Source organism: Prunus persica, chromosome G6 (genome assembly GCF_000346465.2).
Source record: "Prunus persica cultivar Lovell chromosome G6, Prunus_persica_NCBIv2, whole genome shotgun sequence".
Taxonomy (NCBI): Eukaryota; Viridiplantae; Streptophyta; class Magnoliopsida; order Rosales; family Rosaceae; genus Prunus; species Prunus persica.
In genome coordinates, this window is record NC_034014.1 from 17,489,650 (window position 1) to 17,504,972 (window position 15,323).

The window sequence follows — 15,323 nt, forward strand, 5'->3', positions numbered from 1 at the left end:
ATTCACCCCATTACAAACAAGAAAGATTCAGAGCTTGTCTGAACTTTTTTTTTTCTTTTTTGGCTAATGGTCAGGTGCAGCAGTAGTTAGAACTAGCGATTATGACTTGAGCAAAGGAGGTACGATTGAAGGATCATGACCAAAATGAATTGAAGAAACATGCAAAACAATAAATACAAATAATAATAACAGCAGCACCAAAAGCAAGGCTGGAGCAGGGTTATTGGGACGAAGTAAAATTAGAAATTCTGGTGGCAGATACGCAGCAATGCAACATATGTTAATACTGGTCCTTTAAGAACATATCTGAAACACGTAATGGATGACTAACATAATGCAAAGTTTTCTCTATTGTATCATATTCATTCTATTTACATGTTCCATATGCACAATCCTACATCTCCGCCGCAAAAGATTTACCGCAACCACATGTTTGTGTGGCATTGGGGTTCTTGAAAGAAAAGCCTCCACCGATAAGAGCGTCACTGTAATCCAATTGCATGCCATACAAGAAGAGGAGGCTCTTCGGATCACAAACTGCAACACAAAGGGAAACACGAGTTACTTATCCTTGCCAAGCATAATGCAAAGTTACTGGGAAAGATCCAAACAAAGCAAGTGCCATATAGCATGACAATATGGTATTAGTGCATTCTATCACCTGGATATGTACATCAATGGAATGGTAAAAAAGAGAACATTAACTAGTATCTTCAGACTATCTTGAAATGCACAAGCAACATCACAGGACACTTCGAAGTCATAAGACCAAGAATATACAACTGCTCTGCTCACAAATATTTTCTTATATACAACCATATAGTAACCAGATCTTATTTCATTTAAAGTCTGAAGGCCCATTCCAACATGACATATTATACAAAAACCCTTAAAGAACCTATTTGGAGAGACAACCCCAAACTAGCCACTTGTCATTTTCTAATTGGTTCTTATAAAATTTTAACACACTAAGAACCAATTAGAAAATAACAAGTTGCTAGTTTTGGGTTTTGGGGTTTTTCTCTCCAAATAGGAGCATATGGGCTTTTGTATAATATGTCATGCTAAAATGGGTTTTTAAATAATATCTTTTTATTAAATAGTACCGAAGCTGATACTATTGTAGCACAGCAGTAAAGGGATTGGAAGGGGTTCGATGGGTTAATAGGGCAGAGCTCTCACTTTACTGTTATAAAAGGAAAATATGGTATGCAAGATAATGGATGGGAAGGGAAGAGAGCCATATGATATGATGATCCAATAGAAGCTCTTGGAAAGACACCTATGAAGATTTTTCAGTGTGCTGTCAGTTAGTAATGGGAAATGGGGAGAGAATGAGATTTTGGGAAGACAAATGGGCGGGTGGGAACACACTACAACTCCTATCTCCAAGACTGTTTCGTCTATCAAGTTTCGATGGAGTACATCATGCAAAAATGGCTGAAAGCTCTTCTTTCCCAATGAGCTGGTAGAAGTCTCTTCTGTACTGCTCTTATCCAAGGGGTGCCGTAGGCCTGGTTCTAGGTGGTGGAGATTGGAATGGATAGCTGCTCATGCTAAATTGAAAAAATCTGATGTGCTTCTAAGGAGATTGCCAGCAGAAGTGTATGCATCTCGTCAGAGATGCATCATGTGCAGGAGAAGGGGGAAAGTGGCACGTATTTCTTCACTGTTCAGTTGCTTTAAATTTGTGGTGGATATTATTTCAAAAAGCTAAGGAGAGACGGGTCCATGGAACTGTCCCACTGTTATGCGAAGGGTATAAGGATTATGGAAGTGGCCAGCAGGCAAAAGTCCTTTGGGCTTGCAGTGTGTTGGCTGTCATCTGGGTTACTTAGGTGGAAAGGAAGAGAAAAGTTTCTGAAGATCCCAGACCTGTTGAAGCTGAGGGATTATGGGACAAGGTTACGTTTTGGTCCTCTGTATGGGCATCTGTTTCAACTGACTTCAGGGGTGTTTCTCTGTCCAATATTCTTCTAGATAGGATCATAGGAGGGTGTTAAAATATTTTCAGCAGGTTACATTTGTTAGGTAGGATTCACAAATTTTTTTTTTTTTTTTTTTTTGGTGGTGGACTCCTCGTCCATGTGCTTGAATAATTGCTCATGAAAATGCTAATGTATCATGTCTATAGAAGCAGCTAAGAACTGGGATCATTTGTTCTTAAAAAGTTCTAAAGAGACATTGAACATTTACTTTTCTATGAAAGAAAGAAAGACTCTTGCACAGTTTAAAATATGCATGAAAATGCTTTAACATGCACCATGACTCAAATGGAAATCAATGAAAGTGGGAACTAGTGCAGTCATTACAATAACTCTGACAAGTAGCATATCAGTTATTTGTCATAAGTAGCACATCTTCACATGACTAAGAGAATGAAAATATAAAGGCTTACCCATAACAAAACCATTATATTCAATGACGGAATCATCTGGCCTTGCGTTGGCCCTACTCTCAAAGTCCATTGTATACGACATGCCAGAGCACCCACCCTGTTTGACACCAATTCTCAAGCATAAGTCTTCACCGCGTTCAGATCTCATCTTATTGAAGTGCTTCAATGCGTTATCCGTAAGTGAAATTGCAGGTGCAAGCCCCTCAGTTTTCGGTGCAGCTGAAACATAGAAGCATCTTAGCATCAGCACAGTCAGTCTCATAAATGATAAGAAATTCATGAAACACTTAATTACTATGTGGAATGCATTTCTCAACAAATCTCATGACAAGTTCATGGTTGAAAAATCTCTTGAAATGAACCTGGCCCAACATCATGATGTCTAGTCGCAGCATTTACCCAAAATACCAAACTTTTTTCTTTTCAATAATTCTATGTCTTGCCTGTGAAAGTCACATAACTTTCTTCAAAACAAAAACAATCACGTAACTAGCATATATTACCATCAAATTCAGCAGCAAGCCCACAGAACCATGAATTCGGATATTACAAGAAAACTATATTTTACATCCAAAATTCAAGCAGCTATTATTTGTACTGTACAACATGTTCAATGTAATTCAACAGGGAAAAAAAAAAAAACTAACACATACATTTTCCACATACAGAATTCAAATTCAAGCAAACCATATCAAATCACTCCCCAAAATGCACCAAAATAAACATTAAAAAATAATAATTAAAAGAGTCATAATATCCCAATTGTTATGTACCAGATGAAGGATAAAAACAAGTAAAAGATCAATTAACAGCTAAAAGTGTAAGCTATTACAATGTTCTAACAGGCAAATTAAAGATTTTAAATTAGTTCATTAAAATATAAAAAACAAAATTGGGGAACAACATGAAAATAAAATACCCGAAGTTGAAGTTGATCGAATTGAAAGGGGTTTTCTACGGCTGAGATTATTCTTTGAAAATCGAAACGAAATTGAATTAGGAGGTGAAAAGGTTACAGGGAGGTTCGTCGGCGGACGAAGAAGAGAGGGGCAGTGCGTAGTAATTGCAGAGAACGCCATCGCTGAGAACCTTCTCTGGTTTCCTTTTTTCTTCGTAGAAATGATTAAATGAGAAATTTTGTGTTTGTGTGATTCAGGTCAAGGCCATTTAGGGGGGGACATTTTCATCAGAATGATCCTTGCCGTCCAAATCTCTGATGGTCTGCGTTGAGTGTTACATGCGTGTTGTTGTAGAGAGATCGGACGGTCAAGGTAGAATCTCCCTTTTATTTTCTTTGTTATTAATTGTTTTTTTTTTCTAATTATTTTAGAAGTTGCATATACTGTATTGTTTTTAACGGTTTTCTGTGGCCAACAATAATACTCCACCTTTTCGTTTGTTGATGAGTTTGAGTCTCCTAAAAATGGCGCATTTTTGAGCTCTAGCTAAATGAAAAAGAACGTTGGACTGCAGACTAGTGGTTTTAGATTCGAATTCTCACCACACTTTATTAGTGTATATTTGAAAAACCCCCTCTCGTAGTTTAAACTATCTCTTGCATTAAAAAAAAAACATTGTACATTTTTCTGCATTTTGAAGAATCAAGTTTATGTCATTCCATATTAGCATAAGGTATATGATGGTTAAATCACTTGCTTTCAAGAGCTAAAAAAGTAGACAACTTACAATGGTATATGATGAATGGTACAACACATGAAAATGGTAAATATATAACACACTTTCTTCCACCCTCAAAAGAATGAAAAAAAAATATTATGAAAGAATTTACATATTCATATTGAAATTAGTAGGGATATACATATCCCATCCTTAGCATGCACATCTTCCTCTTTGCTCTGCTTCTGAAACAGTTTCTGAAATACCTTGGAAGTAACTGCAACATTGCAAACTGGTATATCAGCATCATGAAAGGAAAATCAATAAAAGATGCTGGGGAAAAAAACAGCATCATGAACTCAATGCATTATCACAATGTTGGTGATTCTGTAAAGTATACTTACATGTCTTGTTCATGTTCATTGATCATTCCTGTTTTCGCAATGCATAGAAACGCTTCGTCGACATTATAATCCTCTTTCGCAGAGGTCTCAAAGTAGGGTATGTTTCCCTTTGAAGCACACCACTCTCTAGCCTTCTTCTCAGAAACCTGCACAATTGGGGTGCTAATTTAATTTGTACTACAAGGACAAGGCCTAGAAAAAAAAAGAGTTCAGTATGCATTCTGTTCATACCGCTCGGCTGTTTCCACCATCTACATCGATTTTGTTTCCAAGTAATACGAAGGGAAATGCCTCGGGGTCAGTCGGATCAGCCTGGTAACCATTCATGAAAATGCCAATGATCAGAACCAGGATGAGTTGCAGACCATCTATCTTAATCTACCAGAAATTAAAAAAACTAAACCATATTTTAAATTTCCAATGACGTTATAAATCATTTGCTGTCTTGTTACCATGAACAGAAAAAATTGGAAAGTAAAGAAGCAAGCAACAAGGCAATTCAACGAAACCTGTTTGAGAAACTCTTCATGCCAGTTCTGAAGTGTTTCAAATGATTTGCTCACATTTACATCATACACAAGAACACAGCAATCGGCTCCCCTATAAAACGCAGCTCCAAGACTATGAAATCTTTCTTGCCCCGCTGTGTCCCAAACCTGTCCAAGACAGATGTAGCAGCAAAGAAAACTTAGCATAAAGCCTTTTGTTAATATGAATGGATACCACTAAATAATAATTGCTCTGATTAAATTACTCACTTGCAAAGTCACCAACTTGTCATCAATCTGAAGTTCCTTCGTGACGAAATCAGCACCGATCGTAGCTTTATACTGTCGATGGAACTTCTTGTACACATATCTAAACAACAAATTAAGGATCCACAGAACATATATAACAATGGATTTCCAATCCAATTGCAGCAAATTCAAATGTCATGCATGAGTTTGCATAAATAAAATGTGGAACAAAATAGTTTGTGAGTGTAAAGGATACTGATTCATCAAAGACGTCTTTCCCACCCTGAAATACCAAAAAAAAAACAAAAAAAAACAAAAAAGAAAAGAAAAAAGAAGCTCATATTAAAGAAAATGCAGGAAACAAAACCCATTACATCAAAAATTAAAAAAAAGTAAGACATACCCACTATCTCCAAGGACAATGACCTTAAGCAGAGTTCTTCTTTTCATAGAAATATCCATTGAAGATTGAAGATTGGACCACTGTAGCTCTCTGTAATATACAAAGAAGACAAAGAAAGAAAAGGGTTTTTTTTTTGAAGCTCCAAACTTTAGCTCTCTGCTTCCTTTGAATATCCAATCCAATAGTGTTGGGAAAGTTTGGGAAAAGAGAGATCACGGTTGATGAAGAAAAGGGCAGGCCAACTTTTCCAAGTGGTTCCTGATTCTCCTTCTTTCTTCGTGCTCAACTTTTATCTTGGGATTCTTTTTTTCTTTTTCTTTTTTGCTTGTGGTGTGTTTGAATTATACAAAGTGAGAGCCATGTGAACTTTGCCAACCAAAACCAACGTTACCCGCCAGCTGAGCTCCTTTTTTATTTTTTATTTTTTATTTTATATATTTTTTTAAATATTTCGTAAGGTATTGGACTTGAAAATTAAAGTGGTTTAGTTGACTATTTGCTTACGTGCCAGTCGTGCTTGCCTCAACATTTTGTGTGCCCTGTTTGATTTTAATTGGCAGGTCCGGGTTTCAATTTGCAAAATTGACTGGCCGTTGCTGCATTTTTAATTAAATTTTTATATATATATTAAAATTCTTCAAATTTGCATTCTGCCCTGCCCACCGTCAATTTGGACTTTGGATTTTGAACTATTTTGTAATCGATCTTATGGAAATGGAATATGCATTGTTGCTAATTTGGGCTTTTAACTTGGCATGCTTGATTTCGCATTTGGGCTTTTTCTCAATTAATACATCCTCGAAAAAGAAAAAGTGTCATTGTAATACAGTTTTTTTTAGAATGCATGTCACTATAAATATAATGCACATTATTCACCTCACAAAATTAAATAGGAAGTATTATTTTTCCGGCACTTATTAGGAATGAAAGAAGTCATGAATTGAGGAATTTAGGAATAGAAAATTAAGGAATTGGAATTGGATCAACTACTCCTCATAGTTTATCCAATTCTTGATTTAAAGATATTAGATTATGAATTTAACGTGGAACTCACAGCCTTCTTATTATTTATTTATTTCTTATGTGTTAGCACATGTTAGGAAATCATGAATTAGAGTAACATCAATACCTATGTGTTAGAAGTACACCTTTTGAAGAAAATTTTAGCGTATAGAGCCCTGACACCTTATATTACGCCCCAATATGAGAAAGGATTGACATTTCAAACTAAAGCATGAATTAGGGGTGGACATGGGTTGGGTTGGATTGGTTTTAGTCCCAACTCGTAACCCAACCCGATATATAGCAGTTTATGATTTATTGGGTTGTTCGATCAGCTTAACTCAAAATTAAGCATACTTTTAAGTTTTAGTTCCAACCCGTATATAGCGGTTTATGATTTTTTTAAACTCAAAACTCGCTTATTTTTAAGCTAACCCAACCCAACCTACTATGATCGGGTTAGACAGGTCGGTTGGATTGACCTAAAATTGTGCCCACTCCTTGTTGTTGCTCGGCACATATTGAGCTCATATGCCCAATAAAAACACGACACGTGGGCCTCACTCACCATCTTGGAAGAAACGAGCAAATCGCCCTCGGCCTTGGACTTTGAGTTGCCTTAAGGAAATTCAAGAGAATGCAAATCAGCCATGTCGATGACAAGACCCTCTCTGACTGACGACCCCTTCGTAACCCATAAAGCTTGTTCACGTCCTTTCAAAAGCCATATGTAAACTGCCCGGAGTACCATCTCACCTGATGGGATTGCCGCCGTGTGCAATAGGCTACTTTGCCCACGCCCGCTCTCTAGTAAAAGTATGGCAAGGGTCATCATGAGCAGATGATATGAACAAACCCCGACCACCCATCATCTGACAAATCTGATGTGACACAAACGGTTCGACTCTGAGCCAAAGTGGCCGACTTGTAAATTAATTCATTTGGTTCTCCCTATAAATAGAGCAGAAGTTTTTGTAGAAAGGGAAAGTGAGATCCTTCTAGAAAGGGAGAAGAATGGGAAGAAAAGCCCTACCTTTTGCCATACCTTACTTTTCTCGTTGAGCTTCTTTTCTCCTAAAAACACATTAGAATAATTGTACCTCTATATGTTGACCACTTGAGTATCTGTGGTTCAAACACTCCTAGTAATTTTAGAAAATTTAGAAAATTTAGTTTAGGTCAATGTCATAATTCTGTTTTGAAATTTGAGAATATAATCAATAGTACGTTATGTTTTCTTAGCATTCAGTTACAAGAACGTTCCTATTTTCATTTTTTGGGTGTCTTAGTTTACCTTTTGAACTTTGATCTAAGACAAAGGGAAAAAAAGATATATGGTTTATCCCTAATTTTGAAAATTATTTTGACCATAATTAAAATAGCTCAAAACAAAATTCCTGCAATGAAAATATGAAGAGAAATTGACCTTCAATAATAATAATAATAATAACTTATCTATAAAACCTCATAAGCGTAAAACAATTCATCTGAATTAAAGAGAGAATAATGTCGTATCTATGTGGCGAAAAAGACCAAAATGCATTAAGAGCTTTTTGCTACGTACGCCACAACATCAGAAGACTTGGTGCCGTAACTGAGACATAAGAGGTAGTTTTAGAAGGTGACAAACAAAGTTGGTACAAAATGATGACTGAGTCATGGTTGACACTTGTATGATTATGTCTAAATATTAAAATATTGGCCTAGGTCTAACAAAACATTTTTGTCAACTGTGTGTCATGGGGGGAATGGTTGGAGAAAACATCAAAACCCTAAAACATTGGAAAGCATGATGGAACTACCCAAAAGTGGGTTGCAACACAAAACACAAAACAAAACACCAAAAATGAAATTCTGTTGGGTTGCCAGGGTGCCGGCTAACTAATCCAAACAATACCGTATTTGAGTATGAATTTCTCGCTTTATGAGTAATTTTTACTAATTTCGGGCAGCTAAAGATTTTCTTTTTGACAAATCTAACACTTTGCTTCCCATAATATACATTAGTTCTCTTCAAACTTGCTCCATGTATTTCAGTTGGCCAAAAAATCCACGTTGTTGAGGCGGCTGAGCTCCATATAAACTGGGAAAGCAACAGAACATGAACATGCATCTCCCGACTCATAAGCGAAGACTAATTTAAGTCCGATAAAAGTAAAAGCTTGGAAGATGTGTAAAGTCCAACAACATTTGTAGCCCCACAAACCTACCCGTGAACATAACCTTGTTGCTTTGTTTTGCTTTAATATTATTCAACAGGTATCTTACACATGCATGACTTTAATTTCCAGTTCAAGAAAGTCGGCCCATTCAGTTTTCACATCATATCTATTGGAAATTATGCGGTCAACAAAAAATGTAGAGGGTTCTAAGAGAAACTTAAAAACATTCAAACAAAAATAAAACACAACAAATTGTATGAGGCAGGGTTGCATCCAAGTGTGGAACAAGGAATTCTTGTAAGAGTTGTGCTCTAAACTTTTTCTCGAGATTATTATAGTGGGTGAGTGACTGACTGACTGACTTTGTATAATGAGTTCTTGCGATGAACTTACTACTTTTGACTGATACAGAATGAGTTAATTTTCACTACGGGAGGTAAATTTCCTAAAAACTAGTACCAAAGTATTTTAGTTGTGAAAATTTACACTGGGTTGAAGTCCAATCTAGTCTAGAAGGAATTTCCGCCTTTCGTCGTATTTTCCGTATAGAGAGAGAATTTAGATGGAAGACCAAATAACTTTCACTACATCATCATCATCATCATCATCATCATCATAGTTGAAAATTGAAACCAACGAAGTGAAAGGGATATTACTAGCTAGTGTACTAGCCTTGGCAAAATGTCCTGCGGCCATAGCTGTCAAAAGAAGTTTCCTTCCTATTTTCCCACTCAAATTAATCCAATATAAAATCTCAGAAAACAAAATAAAGTATGAATCTAGACATTATAAAATTCTGATGATAAGGTCAAGGATCTTGTCAAGTTTTGATACTTCTTTGCACTTTCCCTCGCACTTCTCACCCATCCAAAAACACCTAAATACTTATTGGGTCTGCTTCATAGGATTTTCTTACATGCTGGTCACCCATTGGATATTGACCTCTGCTTCCTTTTTGACTAAATGAAAACAACCCAAATTGAATATGTAATTAATTAAGGCAAGTTGAATATGTAATTAATTCAGGAAAGTTGAATATGTAATTAATTCAGGAAAGTTGAATATGTAATTAATTCAGGAATAAATTATCTTAATTTTTTATTTTTCTTATTTTCTTTTCACCCAACAATGGTGTGACGTGGTGATTAATCTACAGGTGCAGTTTCTAGTTTGTATGCACAAATTTTATATCGACTCACATGGTTCATGCATGATAAGTTTAATAGATGATTGCCAATTATTATGAATTTTTGTCACAAAATCTGCCTAGGTTTTCTTTATTATTAGGCAGATGTGGCCAAGTGCCTAATCATTCCATACAAAATTATTATGTTTAATTATATGATTCGTTTGATTAGATATGCTAATTACCTTTCTGTCTTATTCACACATGTACACATTACCTTGTATGCTTTCACTCTTTGGATTTGAGGGAATGTTTGGTGAAGAAGCCATCCAAAAAGAAGAAAATAAGCCACTTAAAGTGACATAGAAAGCAGATGTGGGATATTAGTATCCTCATTTAATATATATTTTTTCTCTCCCTTTATATAAATAGATATAGATATACATATAAACAAGTTTGTTGTGTAAAAAATTAGCTAGGTTAATTGTGTTTGGCACTAACTTAACATGTTTATTACATTCTAAGCTGCTAATCCGTTGTGTTTGAGGAGCTGCATTAAAAATCGGGTTAGTCCGTCAAACTCCTGTTGACCACTAATTCTTTTGAGCCCATTTGATCAATTATTCAAATGTCCCTCAAAGCCCAACAAATTGTTCCCTTCAATTTCCTTTACTTCTGAAATGACCATTTCCTTTGGGACCATGGCCGAAATTGTCTAGGTCTAAACAACTCCATAGAGAAGAATTACCTCTTTTATAAAGCATATCAGATATCACAGTAGACAGAAAAATTTATTGTTTCTAAGTCCAGTAAAAAGACTCACGTACAGTCTCCAACATCATTACAAAACATTGCCTTTTATTTAAAGTCTCTGCGGATCGTCGGTATCCTATCTTCTTTTACCATTTTTAAATGATACTGGTTGTTAGAGTAAAGAATGAAGAAAAGACTATTATTAATATGGAAGATAAATAAAAAGCACTGTCATGGGGTAAAGTATAAAGACTTGAACATTAACTAGCATCAACCCATTTTGAGGGAACAAACATTCCATAAGAATCTAATTCCATTTCTAATAATAATATTGTTTAAACACATATAGGCATGGCACATATCGTTTCTTAAAGACATCCATAAGTACAAAGGATCTTGTATGGGCTTAAAAAGAGTTGGGGTATTTTTCCATTTCTAATTAATTGAAGGGTGGAATCTCAACTTCATTCATGTTATCATTGTAGGTTCACCCGCATGTTAAGCTCAATGACCTCACGTCCACCTCACCCAATTAAAGTGTCCATATATCAAATTTGAAAATTTTCTACACGTGAATGTGGAAAGTTAAGAAATTTTGCATGAGCTTATAAGAAGTTGAGCCCCATTACAAATTTGATTTTAGAATAAAACCTCAACTTCCTTAACTTTAGCCGTGAATTTAGCCGTGAATTTAGCCGTGAGTGAGAGAATTATGTTTAGTATTCAAACTCTCTCTCTCTCTATACTATTAAGTGTGTGTGTATATATATATATATATATTGTCTAGGTCTTTTCTATATTGCATATATATTTTGTCTGTGTTTTTGGTATATTTTGTGGATTAAACCCACTCAAGTAGTGCCTCCTGTTATCTGAGTCGGAGTAACTATCAATATCCCCACCACAATCGTGCCGCTTACCAAAACAAACAAATATTATTACAAGCCACTGGTCCCAAATGCCAAATACATAAAGCAAACCAATCTTACGTCCTCACGATGACGTCACCAAGATGCCCTACAGTTGCCACGTGGCGCAAGCAAAGAAGCTTCGTGACATCCTCAAGGAAAGTGTATATGAAGGAGCGATTTAAAAAAGAAAAAAGAAAAAAGGAAAAGAAAATATTATATGTTTTTTACTATTTATATGTAGAAACCATGCCTAACAAGTAACAACCAATTAAGCACGCCCTGTCTTTACTTCTACCATTTTCCCACTTGCAGCTTTGTAGCTTTCTGGCAATAATGGACTGTCTTCAGAATCCAAACCCTAGCTCTGCCGGCCCTTATCACTTTGGAGAGAGCATCGATCCTTCCATGGATTTTGATGAGTTTTCAGACTATTTCATGCTTGATTATGATGTTGATGATCATCAAGATTCTTCGTCTTTAAGCACCGTGTCGCCGGAGAAGTTCATGGCTGACCGCTCTACTGGATCCAGTGGTGGTGCAACATCAAGAAATAGCAACAATAATATGTAAGTAATCCTTATATTTATTATCATTTTTTTTTTTTTTTTCTGAATATAATTAGCAAGTTCTATTTTATTTTGTTTTTGAAACTATGAAAAAGACTTATTTTGATTTGATTTTGTAGGAAATGCAGAAATGAGGGGAGGAGAAACAAGATAGAAATGGGTCATAGGGTTGCTTTCAGAACTAAATCGGAGCTGGAGGTTATGGATGATGGATTCAAGTGGAGGAAGTACGGAAAGAAGTCAGTCAAGAACAGCCCAAATCCAAGGTAATAATGATCATATTTATTCTATATCTAAGATTAGGAGGAGATCAATTATATTATATATATATATTTTTTAATATCATTATCCATAATGCTTTTCTTAATTAAAATTAGATTGCATAAGATAATGAAAAACTTGGATTTGATAATTAATTATAAGATAATAAATTTTATAATTAGGCTATTTGAAAAACTTGCATAAGATAATGAAAAACTCAGCAGGAATGTAAAAGCTTCTACTTATTTGATAAGAAGGGAAGTATAGCATTAATAGGGATGACAATTTTCCCCACGAGTAAAGGTCTTTGCCGGGATTTGACCATAATGGATCGGATATGAAGGACAAAAAACGAGTATGGGGAACTTTTTGGGTATGGCGTTCAGGGAGAGGCGGGTATGGTATTTTAATCCCCAACCCAAACCTTCCCCGTTTAGAATATGTATATTAATTTTTTGATTAGGTATATATATATATATATATATATATGCTATTAAAAGTTATTGTACCGACTAAGTTTTATATTTTCAATTTTTTATATTATATATTTATATAATTTATACAAATCTTAAACTACAACTACTTATTATTTAGTTAGCTTCTAGTCCATATATAAACATTCTTATATTGTCTTATAAGTATATATTATATATATTCATTATCTTGCATTCTTACTTTTCTTTTTCAACAAAATATTTATATATTATTGATTTTTTTTTTCTTCTGTAATGGGTTGGATCAAGGAACTCATTCCCCAACGAAGGTGGGGATGGGAAATCTCCGATATGAATTTTACGAGTATTAAAGCAGAAATGAGGGTAAAAAATCTTAATAAGGATAAGGATGGAAATGGTATACCCACAGTCGATTCGACCCATTGCCATCCCTAAGCATTATTTAGGCGGCTATTTGTTCTAGTGGAGAGAGAGAGAGACAGGACTAACTGATGAAGAGGCATGCTTAAGTTTGCTGCTTCTGCATCCAGTAATATTGTTCAAATTGTTGGGAGTTGAAGGTGACTAGAGAGAGGCATGTATTTGTCAATTGTCATTGATCACATCAAATGATCAATAACCACACACACACACACACAACACAAGGACATAAAAACCAAGACAGGTCACAACTTGTCATTTTGTTACTCTCAAACTACATACTATTTTTGAAAGAAACCTAAAAAATAAAATAGACAGTCGGAATAATTGAAATAAAATACGTGTTGGTGGCATGACTTGAGAGTCGTGGTGTCTCTCGTCTCTAACCTTGTCCATAGCACTTCTGGAGGACACATATTGAGACAAATCTAAAACTATTAATTACCTTTAAATAAGGGCACACACCCTTCATTATTTTGTACTTTGTGTTGTCTACGTGTGCTTAGTTCCTTTCCCTTTTACTAGATTCAGATTCTCCTATATATCTTTTAAAGTAAGATTTGCTTGTTTTCAACAGAAATTACTACAAATGTTCAAGTGGAGGGTGCAATGTAAAGAAGAGGGTGGAGAGGGACCGAGAAGACTCGAGCTATGTGATAACCACATACGATGGAGTGCACAATCATGAGAGCCCTTGTGTGGTATATTACAACCAGATGCCTCCTCCTGTGGATCCCAACAACATTTGGACTTTGCGAGCTTCTTCACAGTCTTCGGCTTCCTCATAGTTTGCTCCTTTATTAATTATATGCTATTTATATATATATATATATATATATATGTAATCTCACCAAAATGGGGCTCGAAAATTATTTAGATCATTGTACATGATTTATATGATTGTTGTTGTTGAAGAGAATGAGATATGCTGGCTGGAAGAGAAGTGGGATACACTCATGTTATAAGGGTAAATGACATGTGTATTGTAAAAAATTTATGTCTTGTATGAGTTTGATCGGGCGATTTAGTTGATTCGGCCGGATTGATACTCACCCTTATGTATGATAGGTGCATGCATACAAAAACTCCTCAAGGACTTGGAGAGTGCTAAAATATGAATATGATTTGAATGTATTTGGTTTTTTTTATTCTTTTCCATATGGAGGTATATATAGGAGTTTACATGTGAGCTTTATAAAGAATTAGATACAGTAAAGAATTAGGAAAGTATCTCCTAATTGTACAATGATTTCTCAATTATATAAAAAATAGAAAAATAAATCCCTTAATTAATCAAGAAAATAAATCTCCTTAATTAATTAGAAGACTCACGTCAACAAAGAGTATCCTTTTGATGTGCATGTGTGTTTCTTTTTTCCTCTTCTATATAAGGAGACTCATTGAAATATATGTGTCCTCCCTTCAATGTACTGCCTACAACATACCCAATATTATGCCGAGGCACAAGTAGGCATAAACAAAGGGACAAAATCAGACATAAAATTAGTCTCAATCCAAATGTGGTAACATTGAACTGAATGACTTCTAGTTGATGACCAAAAATTGACAAAAGAGAAAACTAGAACTGATTCGGCATGCATGGTCAGGCCGAACGGGGTGGAGTTTTGATGTTATATGTAAGAAAATAAACTATAATTAGTAGTGAAACTATCAGTGTCGTACTGGTCGAGTATCCTCCAATACTTAATTTAATTAAGTGAGGAATAGTGCGATGGTAATTTGACGGAGTAATAGTGAGGGGAGTAAGCATACCTCATCTTGCGAGCATTGAACAAGTTATAGTTTGAGTGGGATTAAGTGAGGCAATTAAGCCTTAAGGGTCAGCTAACCCTTGCACCCATTCATTTCTGATGTGGGCAACGAATATGAGTACAATTAGTATTATGATTAGTAATTCTATGATGTAATTAGGGCCTTGCTATGTGGCAGGTCGTTAATTACTTAAGATTTTATGTTATTGAAAGTTCGAATTTGTTTATATTTATATATCTTGAAGTTTTGACTCTCCTCCATGGCACAAATTCTGCCTCCGCCAATGGAAATAGTATGAGATGAGTGAATAATTGTAGACTATATAGTTTGGTGGG

At 35.3% G+C, this 15,323-nt stretch overlaps 3 protein-coding genes across 3 annotated transcripts; 1 reads left to right on the plus strand and 2 right to left on the minus strand.

Moving 5' to 3' along the window:
* LOC18772750 (iron-sulfur assembly protein IscA, chloroplastic) lies at window positions 207-3,549 on the minus strand. The gene is made up of 3 exons (XM_007205947.2): window positions 3,318-3,549; window positions 2,399-2,617; window positions 207-537 (listed from the first exon to the last, which is right to left on the minus strand). Exons 1-3 carry the CDS (start codon window positions 3,475-3,477, stop codon window positions 395-397), a joined length of 522 nt encoding a protein of 173 aa, XP_007206009.1. The 5' UTR covers window positions 3,478-3,549; the 3' UTR covers window positions 207-394.
* On the minus strand, window positions 4,038-6,248 carry LOC18772940 (ras-related protein Rab7). The gene is made up of 7 exons (XM_007207828.2): window positions 5,560-6,248; window positions 5,413-5,439; window positions 5,178-5,277; window positions 4,929-5,075; window positions 4,651-4,731; window positions 4,420-4,565; window positions 4,038-4,292 (listed from the first exon to the last, which is right to left on the minus strand). Exons 1-7 carry the CDS (start codon window positions 5,616-5,618, stop codon window positions 4,229-4,231), a joined length of 624 nt encoding a protein of 207 aa, XP_007207890.1. The 5' UTR covers window positions 5,619-6,248; the 3' UTR covers window positions 4,038-4,228.
* LOC18774779 (probable WRKY transcription factor 51) lies at window positions 11,564-14,363 on the plus strand. The gene is made up of 3 exons (XM_007206175.2): window positions 11,564-12,079; window positions 12,199-12,345; window positions 13,793-14,363. Exons 1-3 carry the CDS (start codon window positions 11,847-11,849, stop codon window positions 14,001-14,003), a joined length of 591 nt encoding a protein of 196 aa, XP_007206237.1. The 5' UTR covers window positions 11,564-11,846; the 3' UTR covers window positions 14,004-14,363.

What these genes read in the sequence shown, in the direction of transcription:
- LOC18774779 (XM_007206175.2), top strand. Translation starts at nt 11,847, where the DNA reads ATGGACTGTCTTCAGAATCCAAACCCTAGCTCTGCCGGCCCTTATCAC. An exon ending in AGAAATAGCAACAATAATAT is followed by an intron (nt 12,080 to 12,198) that starts GTAAGTAATCCT and finishes TTGATTTTGTAG; the next exon opens with GAAATGCAGAAATGAGGGGA. An exon ending in AAGAACAGCCCAAATCCAAG is followed by an intron (nt 12,346 to 13,792) that starts GTAATAATGATC and finishes TGTTTTCAACAG; the next exon opens with AAATTACTACAAATGTTCAA.
- LOC18772940 (XM_007207828.2), bottom strand. Translation starts at nt 5,618, where the DNA reads ATGGATATTTCTATGAAAAGAAGAACTCTGCTTAAGGTCATTGTCCTT. An exon ending in AAGACGTCTTTGATGAATCA is followed by an intron (nt 5,278 to 5,412) that starts GTATCCTTTACA and finishes TTTGTTGTTTAG; the next exon opens with ATATGTGTACAAGAAGTTCC. An exon ending in AATGAACATGAACAAGACAT is followed by an intron (nt 4,293 to 4,419) that starts GTAAGTATACTT and finishes GCAATGTTGCAG; the next exon opens with TTACTTCCAAGGTATTTCAG.
- LOC18772750 (XM_007205947.2), bottom strand. Translation starts at nt 3,477, where the DNA reads ATGGCGTTCTCTGCAATTACTACGCACTGCCCCTCTCTTCTTCGTCCG. An exon ending in TCGATCAACTTCAACTTCGG is followed by an intron (nt 2,618 to 3,317) that starts GTATTTTATTTT and finishes TCTATGTTTCAG; the next exon opens with CTGCACCGAAAACTGAGGGG. An exon ending in ATATAATGGTTTTGTTATGG is followed by an intron (nt 538 to 2,398) that starts GTAAGCCTTTAT and finishes TTTGTGTTGCAG; the next exon opens with TTTGTGATCCGAAGAGCCTC.